At 45.3% G+C, this 27,158-nt stretch overlaps 2 protein-coding genes across 6 annotated transcripts in view; both read left to right on the plus strand.

Moving 5' to 3' along the window:
- KDM3B (lysine demethylase 3B) overlaps positions 1-18,772 on the plus strand; it is a 52,752-nt gene extending 33,980 nt beyond the window's left edge. For both annotated transcript variants that reach the window (XM_019740206.3, XM_074313581.2), the window contains 13 exons: positions 4,722-4,829; positions 5,813-5,940; positions 7,040-7,313; positions 8,041-8,297; positions 10,427-10,693; positions 11,478-11,649; positions 12,039-12,129; positions 12,275-12,405; positions 13,061-13,180; positions 14,192-14,331; positions 14,611-14,787; positions 15,289-15,423; positions 17,348-18,772. In XM_019740206.3, the coding sequence (XP_019595765.3) occupies positions 4,722-4,829; positions 5,813-5,940; positions 7,040-7,313; positions 8,041-8,297; positions 10,427-10,693; positions 11,478-11,649; positions 12,039-12,129; positions 12,275-12,405; positions 13,061-13,180; positions 14,192-14,331; positions 14,611-14,787; positions 15,289-15,423; positions 17,348-17,428 (2,081 nt within the window). In that variant the 3' untranslated portion in view covers positions 17,429-18,772. The remainder of the gene's footprint in view (positions 1-4,721; positions 4,830-5,812; positions 5,941-7,039; positions 7,314-8,040; positions 8,298-10,426; positions 10,694-11,477; positions 11,650-12,038; positions 12,130-12,274; positions 12,406-13,060; positions 13,181-14,191; positions 14,332-14,610; positions 14,788-15,288; positions 15,424-17,347) is intronic.
- Positions 18,773-20,447: 1,675 nt separating this feature from the next.
- On the plus strand, positions 20,448-26,836 carry REEP2 (receptor accessory protein 2). 4 transcript variants are annotated; one of them, XM_074313586.2, is made up of 9 exons: positions 20,448-20,673; positions 21,168-21,260; positions 22,518-22,590; positions 22,866-22,942; positions 24,309-24,429; positions 24,658-24,771; positions 25,125-25,272; positions 25,385-25,515; positions 25,602-26,836. In XM_074313586.2, exons 4-9 carry the CDS (start codon positions 22,875-22,877, stop codon positions 25,668-25,670), a joined length of 651 nt encoding a protein of 216 aa, XP_074169687.2. In that variant the 5' UTR covers positions 20,448-20,673; positions 21,168-21,260; positions 22,518-22,590; positions 22,866-22,874; the 3' UTR covers positions 25,671-26,836. The 4 variants fall into 4 exon arrangements, with proteins under 4 accessions (XP_074169687.2, XP_019595939.2, XP_074169688.2 ...); XM_019740380.3 differs by lacking the exon at positions 21,168-21,260 and having other exon boundaries at positions 20,449-20,673; positions 25,131-25,272; XM_019740379.3 differs by lacking the exon at positions 21,168-21,260 and having other exon boundaries at positions 20,462-20,673.
- The last annotated feature ends 322 nt before the right edge of the window (positions 26,837-27,158 follow it).

The following is a 27,158-nucleotide window of genomic DNA, read 5'->3' on the forward strand; positions in this document are numbered from 1 at the left end:
ATTGTACTTTGCAGTTCTAAAGGTAACCTGTCAGTGTGTAGCACTTGGAAATTGAAGCAGGAATGGGTTTGTGCCCCGTCTTTAGCTGTTTCGCTTCATTCTTTACAATTGCCAGTACTTCAGCCTGGTTGGGAAGGCTAAAACAATCCAAGAAGGGTTATTACTCATCTTCCTTGTTCTGTTTTCTTTAGTAACATCTTTACTGAGATAGAATTCACATGCCATAAAACTCACTCTTTTAAAGTATACAATTCAAAGATTTTTCCTATGTCCTCAAGGTTGTGCAACCATCAACACTATCTAATTCCATTGTTATCACTCCAAAAGTAACCTCGTACCCACTACTAGTCTCTCCCCATTCCTGAGTCCCCTTCAGCCCTTGTTAACCACTAATATACTTAACTGTCTCTATAGATTTGCCTATTCTGTACGTGCCAAATAAATGGAATCATACAGTATTTGGCCTTTTGTGACTGGCTTCTTCACTTAGAATACTGTTTTAATGCCCCATGCATGTTGTAGCACATATCAATAATTCATTCATTTGTATTGCCAAATAATATTCCATTGTATGAGTATACTACATTTGTTTATCCATTCATCAACTGATGGGCATTTGAGTTTTTTCCACTTTGGGCTATTATTAAAAGTGCCACTATGAACATTTTTATACAGATTATTGTGTGGACATATGTTTTCAGTTCTTTTGAGTATATATATACCTAGGAGTACAATTGCTGGGTCCTATGACAGTTCTATTTTAATCCTTTTTGGAAGTGCCAAAATGTATTTTAAAGTAGTTGCACCATTTTATAAACCCACCAGCAATGTATGAGGGTTCCGATTTTTCCACATCCTCACCAACACTTGTTATTGTCTGTGTTTTTTATTATAGCGATCACAGTGTCTGTGAAGTGGTATCTTCTGATGTGGTCTTGATGTGCATTTCCCTAATGACTAATGACATTGAGCATCTTTTCATGTCCTTTATGGCCCTGTGTTTATCATCTTTGGAGAATGTCTATCTAAATCCTTTGCTTCCCTTTGTTCTTGCTTTATCTTATGATACACCAAGAATCCTTGCTCCGTGACCTCCTCATTCTTCCCTCTTCAGAGATATAGTGTAACCGTTGTGACTGGTTTAGAACTTAGGCTACTGAGATTTGAAACCTACTACCACCAATATGGTGTCTTGGGCTAGTTACTTCACCCCTCAGAGCTTCAGTTTTCTTATCCATAAAAACAAAGATAATGTGCGTACTTCTCTCACATCTCTGTTGTGAGGTTTAAATGAAATGATATATGTAAAGTGGTTAGCACAAGGCCTGACACCCACTACTTACTACATGGTAAGTAGCTGTTAGATATTCCACTCCTGCCCATGAATGATTAACTGCTAGGGAATTGCCCTCCTGCCATACACAGTAACAACAGACAAAATATATGCAACCATGGTTTAAGACATTGGACAACAGGCAGCATGAGTCTGCCTGTGAGAAGGGAAGAAACATGGTAAACACTACAATTGCCCCAGTTTGCTGCCTGGAGGCAGTTTCCAGGCTGTAGCACATGGAAAGGCAACTAAAACAGAGTCTGGCAATCTCACAGAGTTGAGAAAGAGATCAGTCTGAGAACATTGAGGCAGAGTGCTAAAGAGGTCGGAGCTGCATAGAGAGAGAACCCCGAGGTCTACAGAGAGATCACCTCCATTTTTTGGCTATATAGTGATCTGCACATGCATGAGATGAAACTCCTCAAGGCTTAAGAAAGAACCCTCAGAAAGCAATTGGCTGAATAACTTACAGAACTTGCAATTTGTATTCCCTCCAGCCAGAGTAGAGAGACACTGGGTAGAGTCCAAAAGGGTCACACCTTAATAGTGGAATAAAGGCTTCTCTGGGGCTTCCATAACAAGGTATAAAGCAAGCCCTTGAAGGACCAAACTGATCCACAAGTTACTTAACTACGTGCCAGACTAAAACCAAATATTCTTTCAAGGATCACAACAAAATCCAATACTCAGAAACATAAATGTCATAAAGCTCTGTGTTCAGTCAAGAATTATCAGATATGCAAAAAAGCAGAATATTATGACCAGTAATCTGGGGGGAAAAATCAATAGCTGCAAACCTAGAAATGAAGGTAGTGATAGAATTAGTATAAAATGACGTTAGCAGCTTTTACAAATTTTATAAATATGCTTAAGGACATAGGAAAACGTGAATATGACAAGTAGAGAAATAGAAGATATTTAAAAGACTCAAATGAAACTTCTAGAGATGAAAAATATCTCAAAAAAATTAACATCACATAGGATTAATAGCAAGACACTGCAGAAGAAACAAACAGTGAGCTCACAGCACTAGAAACTATCCAAAACTAAGCACAGAGAGAAGAAAGACTTCAATTTATACATTGAAGGAGTACCTTACTGAACTACAGGAAATGGTAGGCAGTCTAGCAAACGGATAATTAGGGTTCCAAGAAAGAGAAAGGATGGGAGGGCAGAGACAAAAAATATTTGTGCATTTGTAGTATTTTGGCTTCATTAGCCAAAACATTTCCAAATTTGAACAAAATTATAAAACCACAAATCCAACAATCTACCTCAAACAGAAGAAAGGTTGAGAAAACCATACCAAAGCACATCATAACCAATTTACTGAAAAAAGTTACAAAGGGAAAAGAAGCAGTATATCCACACTACAAAATTAAAAGCAGTCATTCAGGCAGAAGTAAATGATAAGGAAATTTGGATTTACACAAAGGAATGAAGAACAACCTCCATGATCAATATGTGGGTACATATAAAGACTTTTTTTCTTATCTTTAATCTTTTAAAAGATAATTGTTTAAAGCAGAAGTTTTAACAGTGTATTACAGGGTTTACAATGTATATAAAATTAAAATATGTAATGACAGCACAAAGGAAATGAGGGGAAAATGGAAGTATGGTTTTATAGGGGTCTTATACTATATGTGAAGTGGTATAATATTTGAAGATAGAATGTGATAAGTTAAAGATACTACAAACCCTAGAGCAAGCACTAGAAAATAAAGCGGTGTTGCTAATAAGCCAAAGGTAGAGACAAAACAAATCATAAAAATACTCAATTCAAAAAGAGGAAAACCAAAACAAAAAAATGAGACAAATAGCAAGACTGTAAATTTATACCCCACAATATAACTACATTAAATATAAATAATTACATTCAATATGAATAAACACTAAAAGAAAGATATTGTCAATTTTTTTTTTAAGAATGAAATTGGAGGATTTATACTACTTCATTTCAAGAGAACAAAGTCTAGAAACAAACCCACACATATACAGTCAAGTGATTGTTGACAAAGTTTCCAAGATAATTCAATGAGGAAAAAGATAGTCTTTTCAACAAATGGTTCTAGAATAATTATACATCCATATCCAAAGAAATAAAATAAACTTCTGTTTTTATACCATTGCAAAAAAGTAACTCTTAAGTAAATCATAGTCCTAAACATAAAAGCTATAAAACTGTAAAAACTCTAGGAAAAAAAATGGAAGAGAATCTTTGTGTCCTTGGGTTAGACAAATATATCTTAGCTGGGACACAAAAAGCAAAAGAAAAATTTAAATCATCAAATTTGAAAACTTTTGCTCTTCAAAAGTGTTAAGTAAATGAAAAGGCAAGCCACAGACTGGGAGAAAAGATTTGCCAATCACATATTTCCTGAAGGACTTCTATCCACAATAAAAACCTCTTACAACTCGATAACAAGAAGTCAAAGAACCCACTTTTTATTTTCTCTTTTTCAAAGAACCCAGTTTTTAAAAGGGCAAAAGATTTAAACAGATTCAATAAGAACATGGGAAAAAAGATATCATTATTCATTAGGGAAATGCAAATCAAAATCATAATGAGAGACCACTGTATCCACTAGGATGGCTAAAATTTTAAAAATTTACAGTACCAAGTGTTGTGAAACATGTGGAGGAACTAGAAATCTGAAACACTGCTGATAGGAATGCAAATCACTTTGGAAAACAGTATGGCCATCTCTTATAAATTTAAACATAAATTTAGCATATGATCCAGCATCCCACTTCTAGGTATTGGTAAGAGAAATGAAAACATGTCCATGCAAAGACTTGTACTTGAATATTTATAGCAGCTTTATGCATAAGAGACAAAAATTGGAAACAATCTAAATGTCCACCAGCTGAAGAATGGGTAAACAAAATGTGGTATATCCATACCAATACCACTCAGCCATAAAAAGGAGTGAATTACTGACACATGCAACAGTATGGTGAATCTCAAAATCATGATGCTAAATGAAAGAAACCCAACATAAATGAGTACATACTATATGCTTCCAGTTACATGAAATTCTAGAAAAGCAAAACTTGAGTATTAGAAAGCTGCTCGGTGGTGACCAGGGGTTGAGGAAAGGGTATTCACTGTGAAGCACTCAAGGGAACTTGAGGAAGAGAGATGGAAATGTTCTATATTATGACTGTGATAGTGTTTATACAACTGTGTACATTTGTCGAAATTCATTGAAGTGCAGACCTTAAATCATTGGACTTATTGTATGTAAATTATATCTCAGTGAAGCAGACTTAAAAAGTTAGCTGTTACCTTCTTTGGTCCCTGAGAAAACTGGTCTTTGGAGTCTAAGAGGGCTACATCTTGTGACCCCATAAAATAAGTAAAGGCATTTCATTTCTCTTTCAGAGACAGAAGAGATGGGTGACGAAGAGGTTTTCTCCTGGTTGAAGTGTGCAAAGGGGCAGTCCCATGAACCAGAGAATCTCATGCCCACGCAGATCATCCCTGGCACAGGTAAGGAAATTCCTTTTTTAGATTTGGTGGGGAAATGTTTTTAATTGAGATAGAATTCTCACATCATAAGGTTTGGTGAAATGGTTTATCTCAGCCTGATTTTTTTTTTTTTAAGCCTCATCAGATTTTTCTGAGAAATGGAATCTTTAGACGTGTGTTAGAATGTATGCAGCCACTGCACACACTTTCCTTCCCCTTTCTGGTTGGAGATGTTGGTTACTGTTCCAGATACCATTTTACATTCCCATGGTTGTCAGGACCAGAATAGAAAAAGCCAGTCCCCACGTTGCCAGAAAGACCTTTGGTTTTAGGTTCATAAAAATCCAGCTGAAGCTAATCAAACCTCCGAATCAAACCACGAAAAAGGTGACTTAACAGTAGGAATAAGTGGTTGTGTGTGTGTCACAGCCCTAGTTTACTTCAGTGATTCCTCCAGAAAGTCTTTCCAGCTTGCACACTTCCACTAACACACATGCATTGAAGGTGGTTAATATGCAAAACTACTGCCCATGTTCTTCTCCTCTAAAGAAAGCCTGGGGTGTAGGGGGTGGGAGTCTCTGGATCCTTTATACCCCAGTGCTTCTAAGCAATAGAACAGTAAAGTACATAAACCTCAAGTGTACGTCTCAAAATGTTTACTCTTCCACTTTAAGGAATCTACCCCTAAAGTTTCTTCTGGCGGACACCGGGTTAAGTTTTCCAGAGGAGGGAAAGAGTGTGCTTTAGTGGTTAAGAGTACACAGAACTTGGGGCTAGGAATACCTGGGTTAAATACAGCCTTAGTGCTTCCACTGACCAACTATATGTACTTGAGCAAATGATCTAACTTCTGAGTCTCAGTTTCATTGTCGAAAACTGAGGGAAAAGGCTGCTGTCTCATGGAAATGTGGTAAGGATTGATGGAGATAATGTTAATAAGGTCTTTAGCACAAGACCTGGCACATACAAGCATTCTAATGTTGTTATTGTTGTCTTTCTCCCAGCTCTTTATAATATTGGAGACATGGTACATGCTGCCCGCGGCAAGTGGGGAATTAAAGCAAACTGCCCTTGTATTAGTCGGCAAAACAAATCTGTGTTGAGACCTGCTGTCACCAATGGGATGTCGCAGGTAAAGTGGTGTGTGTTTGGGTAGAGTTGAGTGAAACTTAAGTTCTTAGGAAATGCCCCATTTTCTCCTCTGTTGTCCCAGGTTTTCCTGCAATTCCTGAGGATTTAGGGAATGGTGAAGCCTTTCTATAAAGAGCCTAAGAAGAGTTACTCAAGGGACTTCAATTCCCCCTGAGTGGTACAAGTGTCTCTTCATTCATCTTTAAAACCAATCCAGGCTTAGTTAATAAATGGCACAAAGAGATTCTTTGCTTCTTGTCAAGATTTATACCTTAGGGTCCTGTGTAGATGAAGAGTACAGGCAAGGTTACTAGGAATACAGTCCTGTCTATGCTTGGTCCCTGTCCTGGTCCTGTTAGGTACGGAGATACGAAGATTGGCCTTCTGAGCCAGGATCATCCTGCCCTGAAAGCATTCCCAAGCCTCCAGACCTCCAAAGAGAGCAGTGGTTTTCTCATTGCTCTCTCAGAGGTGGAGGTCATTCCAGTTTGATGGTGGCTATTTTGAACAAGAGGCTGGTTTTTCAACACACACACACAATTAACTGCATACATTTGGAGGCCCTTCCAGGAATGCTCCCACTAACACAAGGTCAATAAGAGGCACAGGGATTGATGCTGATGGACCTCGAGATACATTATCAGTAGAATTGCCATGTTAGAGCAAATGATATGTAAAATTCAGTAACAGAATAACATTTATTGAGTTTATGTGTGCCCGAAACTATCCTAAGCTCTTTGCATGTACTATCTCATTTAATGCTCAGAACAGCTCTGTAAGGTCGAGTTCTAATCACCGATTTGCCATTGCAGAATTTGAATGTCAGATATGCTAAATAAAAATTTAAAAAAAAACAGACCTGTTTTATTTCCAAGGCTTGTTTACTGCTCTTTCCATAGAACCTAGTGTAGTTTTCTGTCACATCGTAGGACTCAATAATTATATGATGAAGGAATGAATGAATGAATGAAATAGCAGTTTATGGGGCAGTTGCAGATTGTTTTTCCAGACCTATTTTGTGTGAGCAGGTATTGCTATTTGTGTTTTATTTTTTCTGCACAAGGACTCCCCTCTAACCATGTTGGCCTCCTGTGCTTTAGCTTCCTAGCATAAACCCTAGTGCCTCTTCTGGAAATGAAACCACCTTCTCAGGTGGAGGAGGAACTGCAGCGGTAACAACTCCAGAGCCCGATCCCAAAGCCGACAGCACTGACATCAGAGCCGATGAGCCTCCCAAAGCAGACAGTCTGGCATCAAACAGCAATAGTGAGCTAAAAGCCATCAGGCCCCCTTGCCCTGACACAGCCCCACCCTCCTCTGCCCTGCACTGGTTGGCGGATTTAGCAACTCAGAAGGCTAAAGAAGAAACAAAAGGTGAGATGAACACAAGCCTCTGCCTGCCTGTGGGTGGAACACTTGAGTTATTCTGGGATTCTTCCAACTCACACATTACCATCCACATTTATGAAACATGCCACTTGCTTTCTCTGGCTGATCACATAAAATGAGGGAATCTCTTTCAACTTCTTTGTAGAAGTGGAGTTTTTTTTTAAAGTCGCATGGCTGGGCTCTACCCCAGACCTCTTCAGTCAGAATTGATGCAAGATTTTTAATAAGCTTTCCAGGTGGCTGTGTTATGCAGCCAGAATTGAGCGCGAGCCCCCGTGTTCAGTGGGCACCAGAATCACCTGGGGAATCGTACAGAATGCAGACTCCTGTGCCTACCAGCACTGTCACGTGAGGCTCTCTTAGAGTGAGACCAAGAAGCTCCGTTTTTAACAAGCACTCCAGGGGATTCCAATACAAATGTTCTGGAGACCCACTTGAAGAAACACTGTTAGACAGGGAGGGAGACTAAAGATGGATGGGAACAAAAGAAAGTTTGAACTCCAGATCTGGAAGAGAAAGGAAGAAGTAGGGGAGCTTCTCCTTGGCCATAGTCATAGCTCATCAGGCTTGGCCCAGACAACCCGTATGCAGTTTTGGGGGGCAGGGGAGGGAGGAGTCTTTCCTCCTTCCCACTTGGCTGATTTTTAGGAGTCAGTTGCCTGCTGGGTGTTCCTTGTCGTGCCTAATGCTGTTCCCGGTTATGTTCTTACAGAAGCAGGGTCCCTGAGGTCGGTGCTCAGTAAAGAGTCTCATTCACCCTTTGGGCTGGACTCGTTCAACTCCACTGCAAAAGTCTCTCCGTTGACTCCAAAGCTTTTTAACAGTCTGTTACTCGGTCCCACTGCCTCCAACAACAAAACCGAAGGCTCTAGCCTTCGAGACCTCCTTCACTCCGGGCCCGGAAAACTTCCTCAAACCCCCTTGGACACAGGCATACCCTTCCCCCCGGTCTTCTCTACATCCTCAGCAGTAAGTGTCTCCTCTATACTTCGAGCATTTCCTGCTTTTCCGTGAAAGAAACTTCACAGAGCTGATAACTGGGTTAGAGGGTACGTGGGTGACTTGTGTTCTCTCCATTGTCCAGCCAAAAGGTCTTTAAGTTTGGGGAATGTTTGAGGTCCTTTTAAATAGTGAACCTTTTGTGCCACATTAGGAAGTTGGTAGAAATTGAAGTATTGAAATTGTTAGTCATCTGTAGAAATCACTTTATTTTCTTGAAAGACATTAATTTTTTTTTTTTTAAACCTAGGCAGTACCTATTGTAATCTCTTGGATATCTAAGAGACACCTCAAACCTAACATACTTAAGACCACGCTCCTGATCTGCCTGTAAGCTATCTCCTCTAGTTTCCCTCTGTTGGTCAGTGGCATCTCCATTCTTCCAATTGCTCGGCCAGAAATCTTAGAGTCATTGGGACTTCCCTCTCTCAACGTTTCATAATAGTCTGTCAGCAAACCCTGTCAGTTTGATGTTCAGATGTATTCAGAGTCCACCTATTTCTCATCAGCCCCACTGCTTCCTCTCTGGTCTGTGCCAATATCCTCTTGCGTGAATTTTTGCAGTAAACTCCTTATACAGGTCCTCTTTATTCCTTCCCTTTCCACTCTAGTCTGTTTTCAACGCAGCGGCTAGGAGATCCTTTTAAGTCAAATCATGTCACCTCTGCCTAAAATCTTTCAAGGGCATCCTGTTTCTCTCATAAAGCAGAGTCCTTTCAGTGAACTATAAGGCTCCAGCCCTCTCTCTGCATCTTCCCCTCACTTCTCTGACCTCAGCTACCACTTTTCACTCTTGTTCAGTCTGCTCTGGCCGTGCCCAGCTTCTTGCTGTTCCTTGAATATGGCCCAGCAAGCACCCTCTTCAGAGCCTTTACACTTCTCCTTTCCTCCACCCAGAACTTTCTTTCCCGTGTAATCATGTGGCTTGCTTCATCATCAGCTTCCTCTCCTCCCTCCTGAAATGTCACCTCCTCAGTAAGACTTCTTAGATCACCCTTTTTAAAGGTCCATCCCACTCCCATCCTCCACTCATAACTATTTTCTCTACACTTATTTTTTCCATAGCACTTCTTTCCATCTGACTTACTGTGTGTTTTATTTATTGTCTGTCTCGCCTCTTTTTAAAGGCATTTTTGGCTGTTTTATTCACCATATCCCTAGTGCTACAGTGCTTGGTTCATAGTAGGTGTTTAGTAAGCATTTACTGAACAAATGAATTCACAAGGTACACAATTTTAAAGAAACAGTGAAGTCTCCTTCCCACCATTGTCTCCCAGCCACCTGTTTCCCTTTCTGGAGGTCACTGTTGTTTCATGAGTAGTCTCTCTGTGATAATAGCATGTGTATATAGCTTTTTCCCCCTCTTTTTACACAGAGGTTCTACACAGTTTTTCTGTTTTCAGTTTATATATGTCGGAGATCATTTCCAACAAGTACATAAATGTTTTTCATTCTGTTTTATGATTAATGGCTGAAATTTGATTAGCTGTGGGTGGTTGGGCCCTGTACAATGTGGGTTATTTGTTTCTCTTTTAGGTAAGTGACGTTAAAAAAATTACTTGGGCTCTATTTTTTTGTACTTGCTCCAAGCCCCAGTTTTCCTTTTTCTTTTTCAATTTTTCCAGAATGTTATATGATCACATGTACTCTGCAGAAATAATGGTTAGTGACACTTCAGGCATAGGATTATCAAGTTGATAAAAGCTCAAATATTGCATCCCTTGGGCATGCTGGCCATAAAAAAATTGATAACCCTCCAAGTGAATGATGTTTTTCACTCAGTCACAGCATTTTGTGATCCCTGTGGTCTATGTGCCTATGCTTAAATGCAGAGCTATTTTCTTAGGTGTCAGATCTCTTGAGGCAGAAGGGATCTTCCTGTTCTTTCTTTCATAAATGTAAAGCAAATGAAGGATAGGGAAATTTAAGATACTGACTTAATAGACTCCTCCTTCCAATTATAAAACTCATTTCAACAATTTTTATGAACTCTAATGAAGTAGATCAGAACTCCTTCATATGAACACAACTTGCAGACTTTTGAATGTTCTTCTCATGTGGCCTCCGTCAAACTTACCTGATGGATTTGTGTCTGGCAGGGAGTGAAGAACAAGGCCAGCCTACCCAACTTCCTTGACCACATCATTGCCTCAGTGGTGGAAAATAAGAAAACCTCAGATGCTGCAAAGCGGTCCTGTAACTTGACTGATACTCAGAAGGAGGTAAAGGAGATGGTGATGGGGTTAAATGTGCTGGACCCCCACACCTCTCACTCCTGGCTCTGTGATGGGAGACTTCTGTGTCTCCATGACCCCAGCAACAAAAACAATTGGAAGATCTTCCGGGAGTGTTGGAAACAAGGCCAGGTAAGCAAGAATAAGAAGTTCCCTGGGCTGGCTGCCTGCCTGCCTGCCTGCCACACCTACCAGGAGAGTTGCAGTTCTCTCTGGGAGATCTTTGGCCAGGGAGATTTAGACATAAGTAAGTTCATTGTACACAGCCTTGCTACTTCAGTTTTCTTGGGTTTCTAAAAATCGGAAGATTCCTAAAAACACATTATGGATTTTGTTTCTAAGCTGTGTGGCTCTGTGTTCTTAATAGGGCAGTTGAATTTCTGTTAGTTGGTGATCTGATCTTAATGACACCTTTAGAGGAAAATCCTTAAGTGTGATGTGGGGTGCGGAGAAGGTGGGTGGAAGCAGGTGGTACTTTTCTAGGTAAATGTTTCAAGGCCATACAAGGTTGTGCAAGGTTGTGTGATAGTGTGATAATACTGGTTTTTTTTACCTTAGCAGGTGCTTAACAAAGGGGGAAGTTATGGAATTGTCTGGATAGACTTTTTTTTTCATTCTCAATGTGAGGAAGTATTCTCAAAGGTGCTTTTATCTTCTCACCTCAAAATAGTGGTAGATACTAGGGCAACAGAAGTGATTTCTATGGTATGTTCCTAGGGTGTGAATTGAGTAATAACTGAGTAGGAGTAGTTTCCCTTTGCTGCAGCTGATATGTTGAAATCCATAGATTCTGAAACTGAGAAGGAACAATAAATCATCATGGAGAAGAAGAGGTGATCCCCAGGAAATCTTTCTATTCCGTCCCTTAGTCGTGAGCTAAAAGTATTTCCTAAATGGGGTATTTTTGTTTCCACAGCCAGTGCTCGTTTCAGGGGTACATAAAAAGCTCAAGTCTGAACTCTGGAAGCCAGAAGCCTTTAGCCAGGAATTTGGAGACCAGGATGTGGATTTGGTGAACTGTAGGAACTGTGCTATAATTTCTGATGTGAAAGTTCGGGATTTCTGGGATGGCTTCGAGATCATATGCAGTAAGTAGCTTTGATATCTAGTTTAATAATGGAAGACTGGGAAATAAGCATGTATATGCCCGCCCCCCAGAATAACAGACTATATCCTCTTGGAGGGAAACACATTCTTTCCTGGTGCCAATCAGGTAGCTCACCTGGCAGTCACTTGGCTCCCAGAGCACACCTGAGCTTAAGCACGTGATCCCACAGGGTTTGTGGAGCACTTTCACTCTAAGAGAGGGGGATAAATGTAGCATGTACTAAAGCAGTGCTAACAAGGCCCATCTAGTCCGTTTTGGGAGTTTACAAGTTCGAAAATAAGAGCTGAGTCTTCTAAAACTTGTAGTCACTGGAAGATCAGGCAGCAGCCAACCCAGCAGATGTTTATGGGAGTGCTTTCTGTCTTCCAGAGCGATTAAGGTCAGAAGATGGACAGCCAATGGTGCTCAAACTCAAGGACTGGCCTCCTGGGGAAGATTTTAGGGACATGATGCCAACAAGGTCAGTGAACTTACAGTGGGTCATCTTGAGAGACTTTTTTGCCTTGCCAAAGCCATCCCAAAAGTAATCACAGAAAAATGAACTTTGCCTCTTCGCTTTTTTGCTCCCGGTAACAAACTAAGTCATCTTTCCTGTTTTTTTGTAGGTTTGAAGATCTGATGGAGAACCTTCCTCTACCAGAATATACCAAACGAGACGGCAGGCTCAATCTGGCCTCTAGGCTACCCAGCTACTTCGTAAGGCCCGATCTGGGCCCCAAGATGTACAATGCCTATGGTATGAGAGCCAGACCATGGTGCCCTTTTGGGACACTGTTGTTCCCATTTCACCTTGAGAGGGAGTGTAGAGATGATAGAGGCCAAGTGCAGGTGCTAGGGAAGTTCACAGGATCCAGGAGAGTTTTGAGTGTGTTTGCTTTTGTCATACTGGTTTGCGTAATATCTGTATCAGCCCAGTCCATAAGCTTGTAAGTCTCCAGGAGTTAGAAAGTTTCCTCTCAAAAACTTTATCCAAGGAGATAGGATTCTTAGTTTTTAAGAGATGCCGTAAAATAACAGTGACGAAGTCTGGGTACCATGCTACCCAACCAGCTCTTTGTGAAGTCTCAGTAATGTTCTAAGTCACTGTGAAAGCCAAGCTTCATTTGAATGTCACTAATGCCCATATCTGTTTTTCTTTTGAAGAAGAAATCATGGGGTGGGGGGGAGTGGAAATGGTTCAGTGGCCAAAGCTAACGATAGTGTCAACCACCAAGCTAGAAGTCTTAAAACGGTAGAAAAGAAATGAGAATAATTCCTTGATGAACAGATATACTTCATTCTCCCAATGTTACTCATTTAAGAACATCTTTGAGTATGTTTTCACTCGCAGAGTTTCTATGGATTCTTCAGAATATCCCCTTTCACTTTGCATATCTTCCTTTTACCTTCAGGCTTGATAACAGCGGAAGATAGAAGGGTTGGCACAACAAATCTTCACTTGGATGTGTCTGATGCAGTTAATGTGATGGTGTATGTTGGGATCCCCATCGGGGAGGGTGCTCATGATGAAGGTACGATTTCTAGAACCCCCACTGCTTCAAGATGGCGAGGTTTGGCCTCGGGAGTAGAATTGGGTATTTTCCTCCTCAGTCAGGGCCAGTGGCTTTTGCTTAAATCTCGACCAGGCTTGATTTGTAGTAGGTGCCCAGTGAATGCTGCTAGACAAAGGGAGGGTCTAGCAGAGAAGAATGCTACTTGTGTATCTCTGACCAGTCATTCTCCTGGAAGTGCTGCCTTTTTCCACTGAGTGTGTAGCATCACAAAGGGATGAAGAAGAAAGGGGAAACCAGCCTACATGGTCCATCAGCCAGATCAGCTGTCAGGTGACAGATGATAAAGCCAGGTCACTTGCACAGAAATGAAGCATGAAAGTGATATTCTGCTGCATTTGTACTCCGTGCTATCTGAGTTTAAGATTAATATGTGTTAATTATGGAAATTATAGAAAACATAGGCAGTTTTAAAGAAGAAAATAAGTAACTCAAAATCTCAAGGTTCAGGGATAATCAGTGTCATTACTTTGGTACATTCCCTGCCACACATTTGCTTTTGATGCCACACACCTGCAGATCCCTCCGTTGTGTCACCTTTAAGGGATTATAACAGATAAGCATTAGAAGCTGGCCCTCTTAACTCGCCAGAGAAGCTTTACACTTTGTGGCCTTAACCCCATAGAATCCTTAGAGTTCGGAGAGGTCTTGAGAAAATATGTAGAGTCCATCTACTTGCAGCAGGAAATAATCTGTAGTTTGAACATAAGATATGGCTCCACAGTTTGAACAAGAAATATGATTTAAAGGAAAACTATACCTCTAAAAAATGCTGAGCCTCTACTAAGTAAGGAAGATTAATTACGGTCACTTCTCCTATGTATAGGAAACTTAGACCAATATGAGTTTTGATTCTACCTTATATTACTCCACAGAGTTGAGAATAGTGGAGATGAAACTCGTTTGAATTAGACATTTTGCTTCACTCAGAGGTACTAGTTACATTGAAAAGTGGCATTTTGTTCTTTTCAGAGGTACTCAAGACAATTGATGAGGGAGATGCTGATGAGGTGACAAAGCAGAGGATTCATGATGGGAAGGAGAAGCCTGGTGCCTTGTGGCACATCTATGCAGCCAAGGATGCAGAGAAGATTCGGGAGCTGCTCCGAAAGGTATGCCCCAGAGTGGGCTACCAGTGCACAGGTTAAGGGTCTGGGGGTGCTGAGACAACCTGCCTTGGGTTTCTCGTGTGGAGTCCCTTAGCATTAAAGACCTGTACCTCTTGTCAAAACTCCCCAAAGGTCTGAATCTACACCTAGAACAATGTAGAATGGAGTAAAGCAGAAGCTTTGGCCCACTATGGACATTGCTGTAACTTGTTAGATTTATGCTGTTAATAACTTTTATGTATTCATTGATTTTTCTGTCTTTGTGTTTGGTCATGGCTTCAGGTTGGAGAAGAGCAAGGCCAAGAGAATCCCCCTGATCATGACCCAATTCATGACCAAAGTTGGTACCTGGACCAGACTCTCCGTAAACGACTCTATGAAGAGTATGGCGTGCAAGGCTGGGCCATTGTTCAGTTCCTGGGAGATGCCGTCTTCATACCTGCTGGAGCCCCACACCAGGTGGGTTCCATCTGGTGGCTGGGTTCCACAGTTCCATGAGCTTCCTTATTTCTGAGTTTCCTGCTAATCTGGCCATAGATACAAATGTCTGGGTTAGACAAATTGCAGATTGCTCTTAAACTACTACTTATCTTTTCCTTTTTAATTTTCTTCTATGTAATTTTAAATGCTTATTAAAAATTTTTTAGACAATGGAAGTCTCCAGCTCAGTTCCCTGTGTCATACCCCTTTTAAATCTCCTCATCCTGCCTTCCTCAGACATAGCCTACTGTTAACAGTTTGGTATATATTTTTCCAGATCCTTTTCTGTGCAAATACTAATGTTTTTATTTATAAATTTATACTTAGAGTTTTTCTGCATGTGTTATTTTTATAAAAATGGACTATTATAAGTATTTCTAAAGTTTTTTTTAATTTTCTTTAACCTTGTCATGGACATTTTCCATGTATTATTGAATCTCTAATGCCTGATATTTTCCCTCTGTCCTTTTCCCCTTCCAGGTGCACAATCTATACAGTTGCATAAAAGTAGCAGAAGACTTTGTTTCTCCAGAACACGTAAAGCACTGTTTCCGCCTAACACAGGAATTCAGACATCTCTCTAACACTCATACAAACCATGAGGATAAACTGCAGGTAAATAGCTCCTCTTTCACTTCCACTCCGTCGTCTCATCTCCTACTCAGCTACACACACAGGAGGCACATTGTGCTTTCAGAGCATTCTCTAGGAGGTATAACTGGGGAGAGATGATTAGGGAACCTGTGTGCGGGTATGGAGTCCTCCCTCCAGGAAGTATTTAATCCAGGACTGATTTGGTTTTAGAGATGACTCATCTTTTAACCTAATCATTCCCAGTGTGACAGTGCTCTGTTTCTCTGCCCCTGGGAGCTACAGTGTTTCGGTGTTAGTAACTATGATTAGGTGACTTCCCCCAGTCAGGCGGAAAAGCACTGTGGCAATTTGTTCTGAGCTTGTTTCTGAAAAGGGCCCATTTCTCTGAAGCTGCTTCTCACAACAGATTTCTGTGCAAACTCAATTCTTCAGAGCCCTGCTAAGGACTGCTATCTATGTCCCTAAAAATTGTATTCGCAAGGGTGAGGATTGTTTTCCTCTTAGAGATCTAAGCTAGACAATCAAATTAGGTTTTCCTCTGCTCCCTAATGGATTGGAACTTTTAGGGCAGAATTTCATTGTTAATACACTTGGCTGCTTTAGTAGCAGAAAAAGAAGAAAGAATAAGGAAGCACGGTTCCCCGCACAGAACTTTAGCAATCTGAATATGCACTCTCCCAGCCTCTCACTTGTGGCCTGTTTCCCTCCATCATGCCTGTGGCTCAGGTGTGTCTCCTTTGGTTAGTGACTGATGAGGTTGGAGATTTTCCTCGTTTGCTGATAGATTCAATCACCTCCAACCCCTGAGTCTGATCTATTTTACTATTCCTTTTTCAAAATTACGGAACATTTCAACCATAAACTTCTTATACAAAATACAGTCACATTGATAAATAAATAACAGTGATGTTGTAGATATAATGCACATATTCAGGCATAAATATTTCAGACCTTACCTCCACTAGGTCTCTTACGTCTCACAGGTCACCTCCAGCATTCCCAATCCTCTGTCACTGCTGTATTTTGTTCTGCAGTACTTTTTACCATCTAACATACTTTGTATTTTATCTGTTTGCTTCTATCCCTACTAGAATCTAAGCTATTTAAACTCCATGAAAGCAGGTATTTTACTGTTTTATTCACTGAATTTCCCTAGCATAATATCAGACACATAGTAAGTAGGTACTCAGTAAATATGTGTTGAATTAATACAAAAAATTTAATGGAGAATAGCACCAGGGGGCTTGTGTGCCCATCACTCAGCTTAAGTAATAAAGCATCATATATGTACGCACACATGTACAACATAAATACACACAACTACATTGCTGAAGTCTCCATGTCCCCTTCCCATTCCATCTCCCCACTTTCCTTCCCCAGAAATCACCATCTTGGTTTAAAACTGTCTTTAGCCTGTTCATTGTAAACTGTCTTTCGGCCATTCACTTCAATAACGATTACTGTGTCTTCCTACTTCATACATAATGTGTGTTCCTTTTAGTCAGTAATCCTACTTGCCCACTGTGGTTTTATTGAATTATTAGTTACAGGACCTTAGGCAGGGTTCTTAACCATGGAACCTCGGCTTCCTCAGTTTCTCTTCTATAAAATGGGGATAATAATAAAATCTACCTCACAAGATTATGATAAGGATTAAATGAAAGTCCGTATACAGAGCTTAGCAGTAGTGCCCAGCACATAGTAAGCACACAGATGGTGGTGATTATGTAGTCTTTCAAACGATTTCATCATTCTTTTTTGAATATGGACCTTACATCCTACATGAGTGGTAAATAACCTATGGGGTTGATTTGGGAAGCACGCAATCCTGGTTGGGGGATTTCCTCACTAATCAGTAGGCTTATAGTCAGTGTAGAACGTACGTTTTCATTTGCAGAAGACAGCATGGGGCTGCCACACACTGACTGCTGTTTGCTCTCTGCAGGTGAAGAACATCATTTATCATGCAGTGAAAGATGCTGTTGGCACCCTCAAGGCTCATGAATCCAAACTGGCAAGGTCTTAGGCATCAAGAAATTCCAGACTCCCCTGTGAAGCAGGTCTTTCACTCACACACATACAGGGAACGGCAGGGTTCTCTGCTGGAGCAGAGGCCCTTCACTCGGAGCCAGTGTGGTCAGTATTACAAACTCTCCAGCCACTCTCGTCTACGCTGCCTCAACACTGAAGGTTGACACAGGAAAGTCGCACTGTTCACACACACAGTTTCAGACTCCAAGCCGAGGGTGCCACATTCCCATCCTGTGGCCTTCTGGGACTCTGAATTGCCTGAACATCGCGGGGCTTTCCTACATTCTTGTGATTTGAGATTCATGGAAACCCGGAATGTGGGCACACCTTTCTTTTCTTTTTCTCTTGTGCCTAGTGAAGTGGGAATGTGTTTGGAGGTAGAGGGAATTATATAACTGGTACAAGTAGGGGCTCATTGCTAAACATGCCTGGTGGAAGCCTGACAGTATCTCTGCACGTGACCTCTGACACAGCCCATCCCAGGAGACGGGGTAAAGCCATTCCCCACAATCTCTCCCGTGAACACTGGAGTCTTGCAGGACCCGGGGAGAACCCACTGCTTTTCCCAGGAGGCTCCAGGATTAGGAAACGTGTGTATTTAGTGAAAAATAGGTTTGTAGTGAAATAGTTACTATTTCATGAAAGTAGATATTTTTAGAATTTTTGAAATACCACAGTTGTTTTCCTGGTTTATGAGGAAAGGCACATTACATTTAGTCTTCCTTTCGATAAAACTCTTTGAAGAAATATGATTTTTAGAAATCAACTGCCCATTATAGCACAAAATCAGCCAAAGCAGAATTTAAAAGAATTGGCTTTTTAGGATTCTTTTAGTTTCTCCCCCTCCCATCTCAGTCCTATCTTGAGGGAACAGCCACCTAAGAAAATAACTTTGTCATGTCTGAGCTGTGGTATTTTCCACACATACACACACTTCAGGAACCATTTCCACCTACTACCAGCGTTCCCTTGGGACTCCTCTTACAGTTCCAAATTCGAAGGAAAGTTGCATTTTCCTACATGAGGCTTTTTGTTTTTTGGGTTTTTTGTCCAGAAATATTTTCAGCAAAACTTTCCAATTCAGTGGAGTTTTATTAAGAATTTATTTGAAAATAATGGAATTCATTGGCCCATGGGTACATTGGAAAATGTATCTATCTTCTTTCCAGCTGTACTGTAGTGCCCTGCAGGCTTGTTTATATGTTCACACTTACTTTTTTTTTTTTTTTAAATAAAAGTCATTTACTGTAGAATACTTTTAATTTCACTTTCTGTATTTTAATTTTGTTGAAGGGCTGATTGGGATTTCCATGTTCTTATTAAAAATCTAACAAATCTGTTTGGAGTGGATTAAATTTTTCCTGTGCCAGCTATTAAAATCAAGGCCAGGTGGAGGGCAGGGTTGGAGGTGGAAGATGGTTCATTTTCAGATCATTACATTGCTGCATCCCATTATTAACCTTTGCTTCTGAAGTTGTGCCCAACTAGGAGAGGGAAGTGCCAAGTCATTGTGGTTTGTGAGAGCTTGGGGGCAAGGGTAAGGGACCACATGAGTTACAGGGTGGGACGAGAAAGGTTTCCCGTAGTTTCTGCTCAGTGAATGGAGTGGGAAACATGGGGTCCTACCTTCCTGGGGCAGTCTGGGGGGAAAAGGTCATGGAGGATGACCTGAGCGAGGCTTTGAGCCATCAGTGGTGGGGTTCCTCAAAGCAGGAGGCCTGGGCTGCTTACAAAAGAAATGTGGCTCTAGCTCCACCTGGGAGTTGGTGGGGGAAGACCCAAATGGGATTTATTTTTGTTTATGAAGCAGCAATGAAACGGACAGATGATATTCCAATTAGAAAAGGCCTTTAGATGAGGAAGTTGTAAAGAATAGCAAGAGGGGTCATTTGAGGCTGTTTCTCTGGAGCCTGTTGGAAAACACCTTCCAAAGAATTTGAGCCTAGAAATACAATTATCAGGGTGGACATAGGTCATTGTATGGTTCAAAGATACTGCGTTTGAATAGGACCATAACTGAAATGCAGAGCTCTGAGCATGTCCTTTCAGCCTGGATGGGCATGGTTGGTGCTGTGATCTCCAGGAGGATTACACCTCCACACAAAGGCGTGACAAATGCAAAAGCTTTGAAATGGGACAGGAGAGGAAAGCAATGAAGGGAAGGGAGTGGGGGTTGGAGGTTTGTTGGTTTGGTAAAAATCAGGAGGCCGGGTAGGCTAGCCTACATTATGGATATAAATGTCTTCAGAATTAGGGCATCTACGGCTGCCAGTGCTTGCTGATGGGGGTGGAACTGGAGCCCCTGGCTCCATCTGCAACCTAGGCCCAGGCCTTTGAAGGTCTGACTCCCGTGCCCCAAGGTATCCACCTTGAGAGCATAGTGTTCCCTGCAAAGCTTAGGAACTGACAACCCTGAACAGGTCAGATGTGGGGGAGGTTCTCACAACTGGGTGATTGCTGAAGGTGGAGAAGGGCTGAGGTGGACAGGTGCAGCTCTACCTTTGACCTCAGGAATTCTTGGACGGGTGTCTTTACAGGACCTGTGATGGGGGAGGAAGGTTTGCTAGTCAGCAGTTGGGAGAAGTAGCCTGTTTAAAGTAGATGGGGTTCAGAGAACCATGACTTAGTGGTTTTGTGACACTTGGCAAATTACTGAACCTCCAGAAGCTTTCCGTTTCCTTATCTTAAAAATGAGGATAATTATAACCTCTGCCTTAGAGGATGGTCGTGAGGGTTCACTGAAACAATGCAGGGGAAGCCCTGAGCATAGGGCCTGGCACACAGTAAGCACTCAAGTCATAGCTGTTCTTCCTTGTGGATGTTGAAGCCTTTCAGCCCAAGGTGGGCAGGGCAGGAGAACGGCTGGGCTGTCAGGATGGAACCGTGAAGGCTTGGAACCCAACAAAAGTGAACGATTACCGGTAGAAGAAGGCCGGGCACTGAGGGTCAAAGGCGCATGCCCGGCGACAGCAGGTGCGGGGGGCGCGCCGCCGCTGCCGCGGCCTCCCCTTTAAGAGCCGCCACCGCCCACGGCCCGCCGCTGCGGCAGGGACCTCCCCTTTAAACGGCGGCGGCTCAGTGGCCCCCGCGGCGGCTGCTGCTGCGGCTGCTGCTGCTACTGCGGCTCCTGCTGCCGCCACCGCTCGACCTCCGGCAGCTGCATCCTCGGCCCGGGCCGGGTCCCCGGCGCGCGCCTCGCCGCCTCGCCATGGTGTCTTGGATCATCTCTCGGCTGGTGGTGTGAGTGCGGCGGCGGCGGGTGCGGCTGGGTGGGAGGAGGGTGGGGGTAGGGGTGGGAGTGAGGTGGTGCTGAAGCCCGGGTTGGACCACTCCGTGGCCTCAACAGCACGGTGACATAAAGGCATGTCATCCCTATTTGGGGTCCCCAGGGACATGGAGGTGTGGGACCCCGGACTGGATGGGGAAATACTGAGGAGCGTGGCAGGCCTGGCTTCCCACCCTTTTTAATTTCCCTGCTCCTTCGCCTTCCCTCATCCCAGGGGCTGAGCACTGCGCTTGATTTATGAGGGGAGGCGGGCATGTCCCTTCCCCCACCTACCAGATCGGAGCTGGAGGAGCTGCTCAGACCTGGGCCCTCATCTCCCTGGAGCATAAGAGCTAATGGAAGAGTGGGAGCAAGGCAGGGCCTTGTCATTCCATAGCTTAGGGCCATAGCAGCAGCCTTGGTCTCCCCAAAGGGCTCAGTTCTTCCTCCCTCTTCCACTGACCATCAGGAGATGGGGAGGAGGGCATATGCTCTGAAGGCCCCCCAGGGACGATGTCTGAGCGTCAGGAAGCAGAGATGCTCGGAGGACAAAGTGTGGGAGGTAATGGGGAGGGAATATGAGTGTGCTCGGGATTGTGAAAGTCACAGAGGGGAAGGCGTTAAGTGGCCTTCTTTCTAGGCTCTCAGCCACATCTTGGAGCTATGCCCCTGCCACCTCCCTCAGGCTCCAGGAGGGAACCCTGCTCCCACAACCCCAGACTTTGTCTGAGGAGTCCATCCCCACCCCATCTGCACAGGCCAGTTCGGAAGTATCCTGCCTCTATGAGGTGGGTCCATGGGGAATAGGCAGTACCCCCACATTGTCAAGGGGCTGGGCCTGGCAGGGGCTCCACATGGACCTCAGCCAACCCCTCCCCCAGCTCAGGACCCTGCCCCTCAGCCTCCACCATGGGGGCTGACACCCCAGAATCCCCTCCCTGCTGCCTTCTTCCCATTCGTTGCTGTCATGTGCATATGTCCTGGCTTCCTCTAGACCCGCTGGAGTCTCCTTGCTTCCTCTCCTCCATCCCACCCCAGAGGGCGTCCAGGGGGCTCATTTCATGTGGTCTTCAGAGTGGCTGCTGCTCTTATCTCCATGTGCTCCCTGAGGGGCATTAGTCCTCTCGTCCCCTCACCTGCGACCTATAGATGGTCTCTGATGGAGTCACCATCAGGTCTACTCCAGCCAGGGTCTTCAGCCCACGGCCCTTCCCTGAGCCTGGTCCCAAGAGTGTTTACATGGGGGAATACTCCTATTTGCCCTTCCCAGGACCTCCTGCCCCTATGTCCTCTGCTCCCCAGGTCCCCAGGGCCACAGTGTTGTCTCTGACTGCCAGATGGAGTGCCCCGCTAGGCAGTGTCAGGTTCCCTTGCAGACCTGGCCCTACCCAGCCGGCTCTGCGAAAGGGAGGTAGATGGTTAGGGCAGAAGAGTGTGAATGGACATGGTGTCTGGAGAAGACCCCTCTATGGCAGTAACTAGATCCCCACTCCCATATGTTTGTGCATAACCAAGGATCATGGCTGAAGGGACTATATTGGACCCACTGGGTCTTTCTGTATCTCAGGGGCTGGAGAAAAACTGATCAATAGAGGGGAAAGGGCATCACCCTAGCTGGCTGGGACCTCCATGCTTACATATCGCCTGAGTCTTGACTGCTTTGACCTTTACCCCTGACCTGAGTTCATCAATCCAGCTGTTGTGGCACTCTGGAGTCCTGTCCCTGCTCCCTTTACCTATCCAGGGACTGATGCAGAGCTGGGAGGGACAGGCCACCGCTCTTGGCCAAGGGGCCCAGTAACCATGCCTGCCTCCCTAGGCTCATCTTTGGCACCCTGTACCCAGCCTATTCTTCCTACAAGGCCGTGAAGACAAAAAACGTGAAGGAATATGTGAGTGTATGACCCTTCATCTCCCACCCAACCCACATGGCAGAGATAGGGGAATGACAGTGGGTCACATTATATGTGGGGTAACTTTGTACCAATGCTGTTGGCACTAACGAGACCCTGGTTCATAGGAAGTTCCTGTATGTGCCTTCCCCCTGCCCTGGTATGACCCTCAGGCAGAGTTGAGGTCCTGAATATCCCTTCCCTGCAGTACCTCCGCACAGTTGACAGGCAGAGGCCCTCCAGGCCCCAGCCAACGCTGCCCTCTGTACCCTCAGGTAAAGTGGATGATGTATTGGATCGTCTTTGCCTTCTTCACCACGGCTGAGACGCTCACGGATATCGTGCTCTCCTGGTGAGGTCCAGCACGCCCTCCCTGCATCTTGGGCTCCAGGGCCTCTGACTTTCTCCACCCTGCCAGCAAACAGAAGATTGAGACCCAGGGTGGAGACCGCAGTTCCATGGCTTTCTGGATTTCCACACCCCACCCCCCCGCCACGCCCACCCCGATCCAGGCCTTGTTTGATCAGCAGAATAAGAACAAACATAACCCCCACATTTCTTTCTGGTGGCAGCCAAAGCACCACAATAGAATTCAGTTTCTGCCAGACCTTGGGCATGTCACAGCTCTCTAGGCTCATTTTCCCTATTTGTAAATGATTCAGTCCTAAGCACATTGGATGCTTGTATTTCAAAGACATTTTCCAGGCACAACTAGATTATGTGTAAACACTTTGAAGACAGGGAATGCCTTCATCATCTGTATATTCACAGTAGGAGCTCAGAAATGTTTATTGAATGGACAGATGCCTTTTGGAAGCGAGAACTAACATAGCACAGTCCATTGGGAGTCAAGAAAAGAGCTTTACAGAGAGGTAGAAGACAAAAGATCATTGCATTTGCAGATTACAGTAAGTCCTCACTTAACATCGTTGGTAGGTTCTGCAACTTTAAGCAAACCGATTTATAGCAAAACCAGTTTTACCACAGGCTAATGGATACAAATAAGAGTTAAGTTCTTATGGCATCTCATCGATGTTGTAACAAAACGACGTTATTCGAGGACCTGCTGTACAAGGATCTATGTCCTTTGAGAAAAATAGTTTTAGCAGAGCAAGGTAATTGGGTTAAAAATTGAGGGCAGTGAATGTAGCTGCCTCTTGACTAACAAGCAAAGGAGAGAGCTTTGTTGGTGTTTTTGTGAGAATGTATGAGACCTGCCTGCAGGAGTTTGTGGCCTGAGTGAGGGAACCATGGGAAATGGAGGATTCTTAAAAGCAGGGGCATGTCATGGCAGTGAGGGATGGAATCCAGAGCACAGCTGGAGAAGCCCCCATCTTCTTCATGGGAGGAAGGGCAGGAGGAGAAGGGGGTGAGGATGCAGGAGTAGATCTAGAAGGTTAGGGAACTCGCCTTGGAGTTGACCCCAGGACAGAGGAGTTGGGGGGGAGGTCTCTTGTCAGGTTGAGAGGGCCGAGGCTGAGAGAAAAGGGCAAGGGAGCCACTGCTGAGGGGAATTCCTGTTGGGCTCACTTCTCACCTTCCTGCTTGGGATCTCAGCCAAGCCTCCCAGTACCCTTAAGATTAGAAATGACCGGTCTCCTGAGCCACATGGGGACCCCAGTGCACTGAGGGGTGGGGGCCGGCCAAGGTCGTGCAGGGGATCAGGACACCTGACTCTCTGCCTCGGCACATGCCCCTTGCCTCTGTCCCCTCAACAGGTTCCCCTTCTACTTTGAGCTCAAGATCGCCTTTGTGATATGGCTGCTGTCCCCTTATACCAAGGGCTCCAGCGTACTCTACCGCAAGTTCGTGCACCCGACACTGTCCAACAAAGAGAAGGTTCGCCCCCACTCTGCTTCCCTGCCAGCCACAGGCCAAGGCAGCCCAGTGCCTGCAGCCACGCATATGCCTGGCCCTCCCTGTGGGTGCCCAGAGCCTGAAGTGAGCTGGCAGGGCCTGGCCTTCTGTAGCAGGCGGTGCCTTTGTCCAGGTGTGAACAAGGGCAGGGCAGGGCCTGGCCAGTAGGGCCCACCCCCACCTCTTCCTCCTTCCCCTTTGACCTCTCAGGAGATTGACGAGTACATCACACAGGCCCGAGACAAGAGCTATGAGACCATGATGAGGGTGGGCAAAAGAGGCCTGAACCTGGCCGCCAATGCTGCGGTCACAGCTGCTGCCAAGGTGAGATGGGGGTAGACCCACGCTCCTGGGGGCCCCCCTTTTTCATCTCATCCTCCTGGTCAGGCCCTTTGCAACCACCCTGTCCTCAGGGCCGTGAAGGTTTGGGGCTTGTGCAGCTCAGGGTTCCAATCCTGGCTCTACCCCACTCCAGCTATGTGACTTCTACTCTTCAAGCCAGTTTCCTCATCTGTCCAAAGGGAAAGTATGGCCCCTGTCTGTCAGTGCTCCATAGGACTGGGTGAGGACAGTGTGGGGAAGGCACTGAGCCCAGTGGTGGCCCAGTGCCCCATGGTGACCTCTCTCTCCACCCCGCCCCTCCCTCCGGTCCTCCCGGTGCGTGGTGGTGACCCTAGGGCCAGGGGGTGCTGTCAGAGAAGCTCCGAAGCTTCAGCATGCAGGACCTGACCCTCATCCGGGACGAGGACACATTGCCGTTGCAGGGGCCTGACGGCCGCCTCCGACCCAACCCCGGCAGCCTCCTGGACACCGCTGAGGACTTAGGTACAGGCAGGGCCTGCCGTTTGCTGGGCGGGGGGCGGGGGGCACCAGGGCTCAGAGGCGGCCAGGTGGGAGCAACATCCAAACCCCTGTTCTCCTTTGTCCCCACAACCAGGAGATGACACTGCCCTGAGTTTACGGTCTAACACACATCAGGCAGATCCCCGGACAGAGATTTCTGAGGAGGATGTGGGAGACAAGGCCCCCAAGAGGGTCAAGTCCATCAAAAAAGTGCCCAAAGCTGAGGTGAGAGCCCAGCCAGAGTTTGGGGGGAGGCGGAGGGGGTTGTGACTCCAGGCTGAGCACTCTGTCTTCCTCCCTCCTTCCCACAGCCACTGGCTTCCAAGACGCTGAAGACCCGGCCCAAGAAGAAGACCTCTGGCGGGGGCGATTCGGCTTGAGGTCCCAATGCCCACAGTCTACAGAGCCCCTGCTCACACTGTGTGCCCACGTGTCCCGGCCCCAGGCCCCTCAGATGGCTGTTTCTCTGGAAGGGCTTGGAAAAGAGGAGGGAGCCATGCTGGGGGGTGTGAGGGTAGAGGATGGACCAGGAGCTGAGGACTGAGCCACACAATGAAGTGGGGCCCCTCAGAGCCTGAACCGCCATTCCAGCCCTCCCCGCTCCAACCCTGCCCGCCCACCCAGTGCCTTGCTGAAAACCATGGCCATCTGCTTCTTTGGGGTCATAACATGCCCCTACTGCTCTCCCTGGTCAGGGGTGGGAGGCAGTCACAGCCCTGATGGACCAGAGTTGGGCCTGAAGGCACCTGGGGGCGGGGTGTGTGGGGAAGGCCTCAGGGAACCTGGGCAGGGGCTCCAGGCCACAGCTGTGAATGGAGCAAAGGGGCTTAGTGTGTGCGTAAGTAACCAGGATGGCCAGGCCAGAGCTGTAGCTGGGGGCACTGGGTATTGCTCTGTGCTACGTGTCCCCACTAAAAAGAGGTGGAGTTCCAGGGATGTGAGATTGAGTGTGTGTGTGTGTGTGTGTGTGTGTGTGTGTGTGTGTGTGTGTGTGTGTGTCTTTCTGGGTCTAAGGCTGAGGGGATTTGGAATAAATGACTTTCCCTCCAGCAACAGCCACCCCCCACCCTTAGCCCCACAGTGAGCTGTCCCTTTTCTCCCTCTCAGCCCTCCTTCCTAGTTTCTGAGGCTCAGAGGACCCCAGCCCATGAGAGAATGGGGCTCCAAGTGGGGGTCCTCTCCCCTCCTCCTCTGCCCTCAATTCTTTTCTGCCTCCTCATTCCAGCCCTACCCCTAGACTGGAAGGTCTATAGAGGCCCCTGCTGAGCCAGTTCCTTTCCTCCCCACCTAGGGGCCCATCCTCCTTTCCCCCAGTCCTCTCCCTGTGCTAAGCGGAGTGGGGGCATGTGAGCAGACCCCTATCAGAGCCCAGCCTTTGCCCCACACCTTGCCCTAGCTTCTGCCTGTGACTTCAGTCAGGGCCAGGAGGAACGTGGGAAGAAGAAAAAAAAGTGGGGGAGCCAAGGGGCTCCCGATTTTGTGGAAAGTGGATGCTCATTGGGCCTTTGGCACTGGATGAGCCAATAAACCAATCTCTGGCACCTCATTTATTTTGGCCTCTGTGCTTTGTTCTTATCCTACCCAGTCCACAGGTGGAAGGGACCTGAAGTGTGAAGCAGGGCCCAACTGTGGGAGGAAGGAGGGAAATGGTCAAACTGAATGCAGGGAGCTCTCATTTCCAAGATAAAAGATAGGCTTGAGTGGGTTCGGTACGGCAAAATGGTTGTGGGGTTTAAGATAGAGCCAGGGGACAAGGAGGGCTACGAGCCCCAACCCTCGTCCTTCAGAATCTTGCCCTGAGACCCCCTTCCCTGAATAGGCTTTCTGGTACACATAGAAAATGCCAGGTATAAGTTCTAGTGACAAAG

This window comes from Rhinolophus sinicus, chromosome 5 (assembly GCF_057876585.1).
Source record: "Rhinolophus sinicus isolate RSI-liver-muscle chromosome 5, RSI-T2T, whole genome shotgun sequence".
NCBI lineage: Eukaryota > Metazoa > Chordata > Mammalia > Chiroptera > Rhinolophidae > Rhinolophus > Rhinolophus sinicus.

Coding starts and splice junctions, on each gene's coding strand:
- REEP2 (XM_019740379.3), top strand. CDS start 20,642: ATGGTGTCTTGGATCATCTCTCGGCTGGTGGT. Junction 24,430..24,657: donor CACTGTCCAACAAAGAGAAG/GTTCGCCCCCAC, acceptor TTGACCTCTCAG/GAGATTGACGAGTACATCAC. Junction 25,273..25,384: donor GGACACCGCTGAGGACTTAG/GTACAGGCAGGG, acceptor CCCCACAACCAG/GAGATGACACTGCCCTGAGT.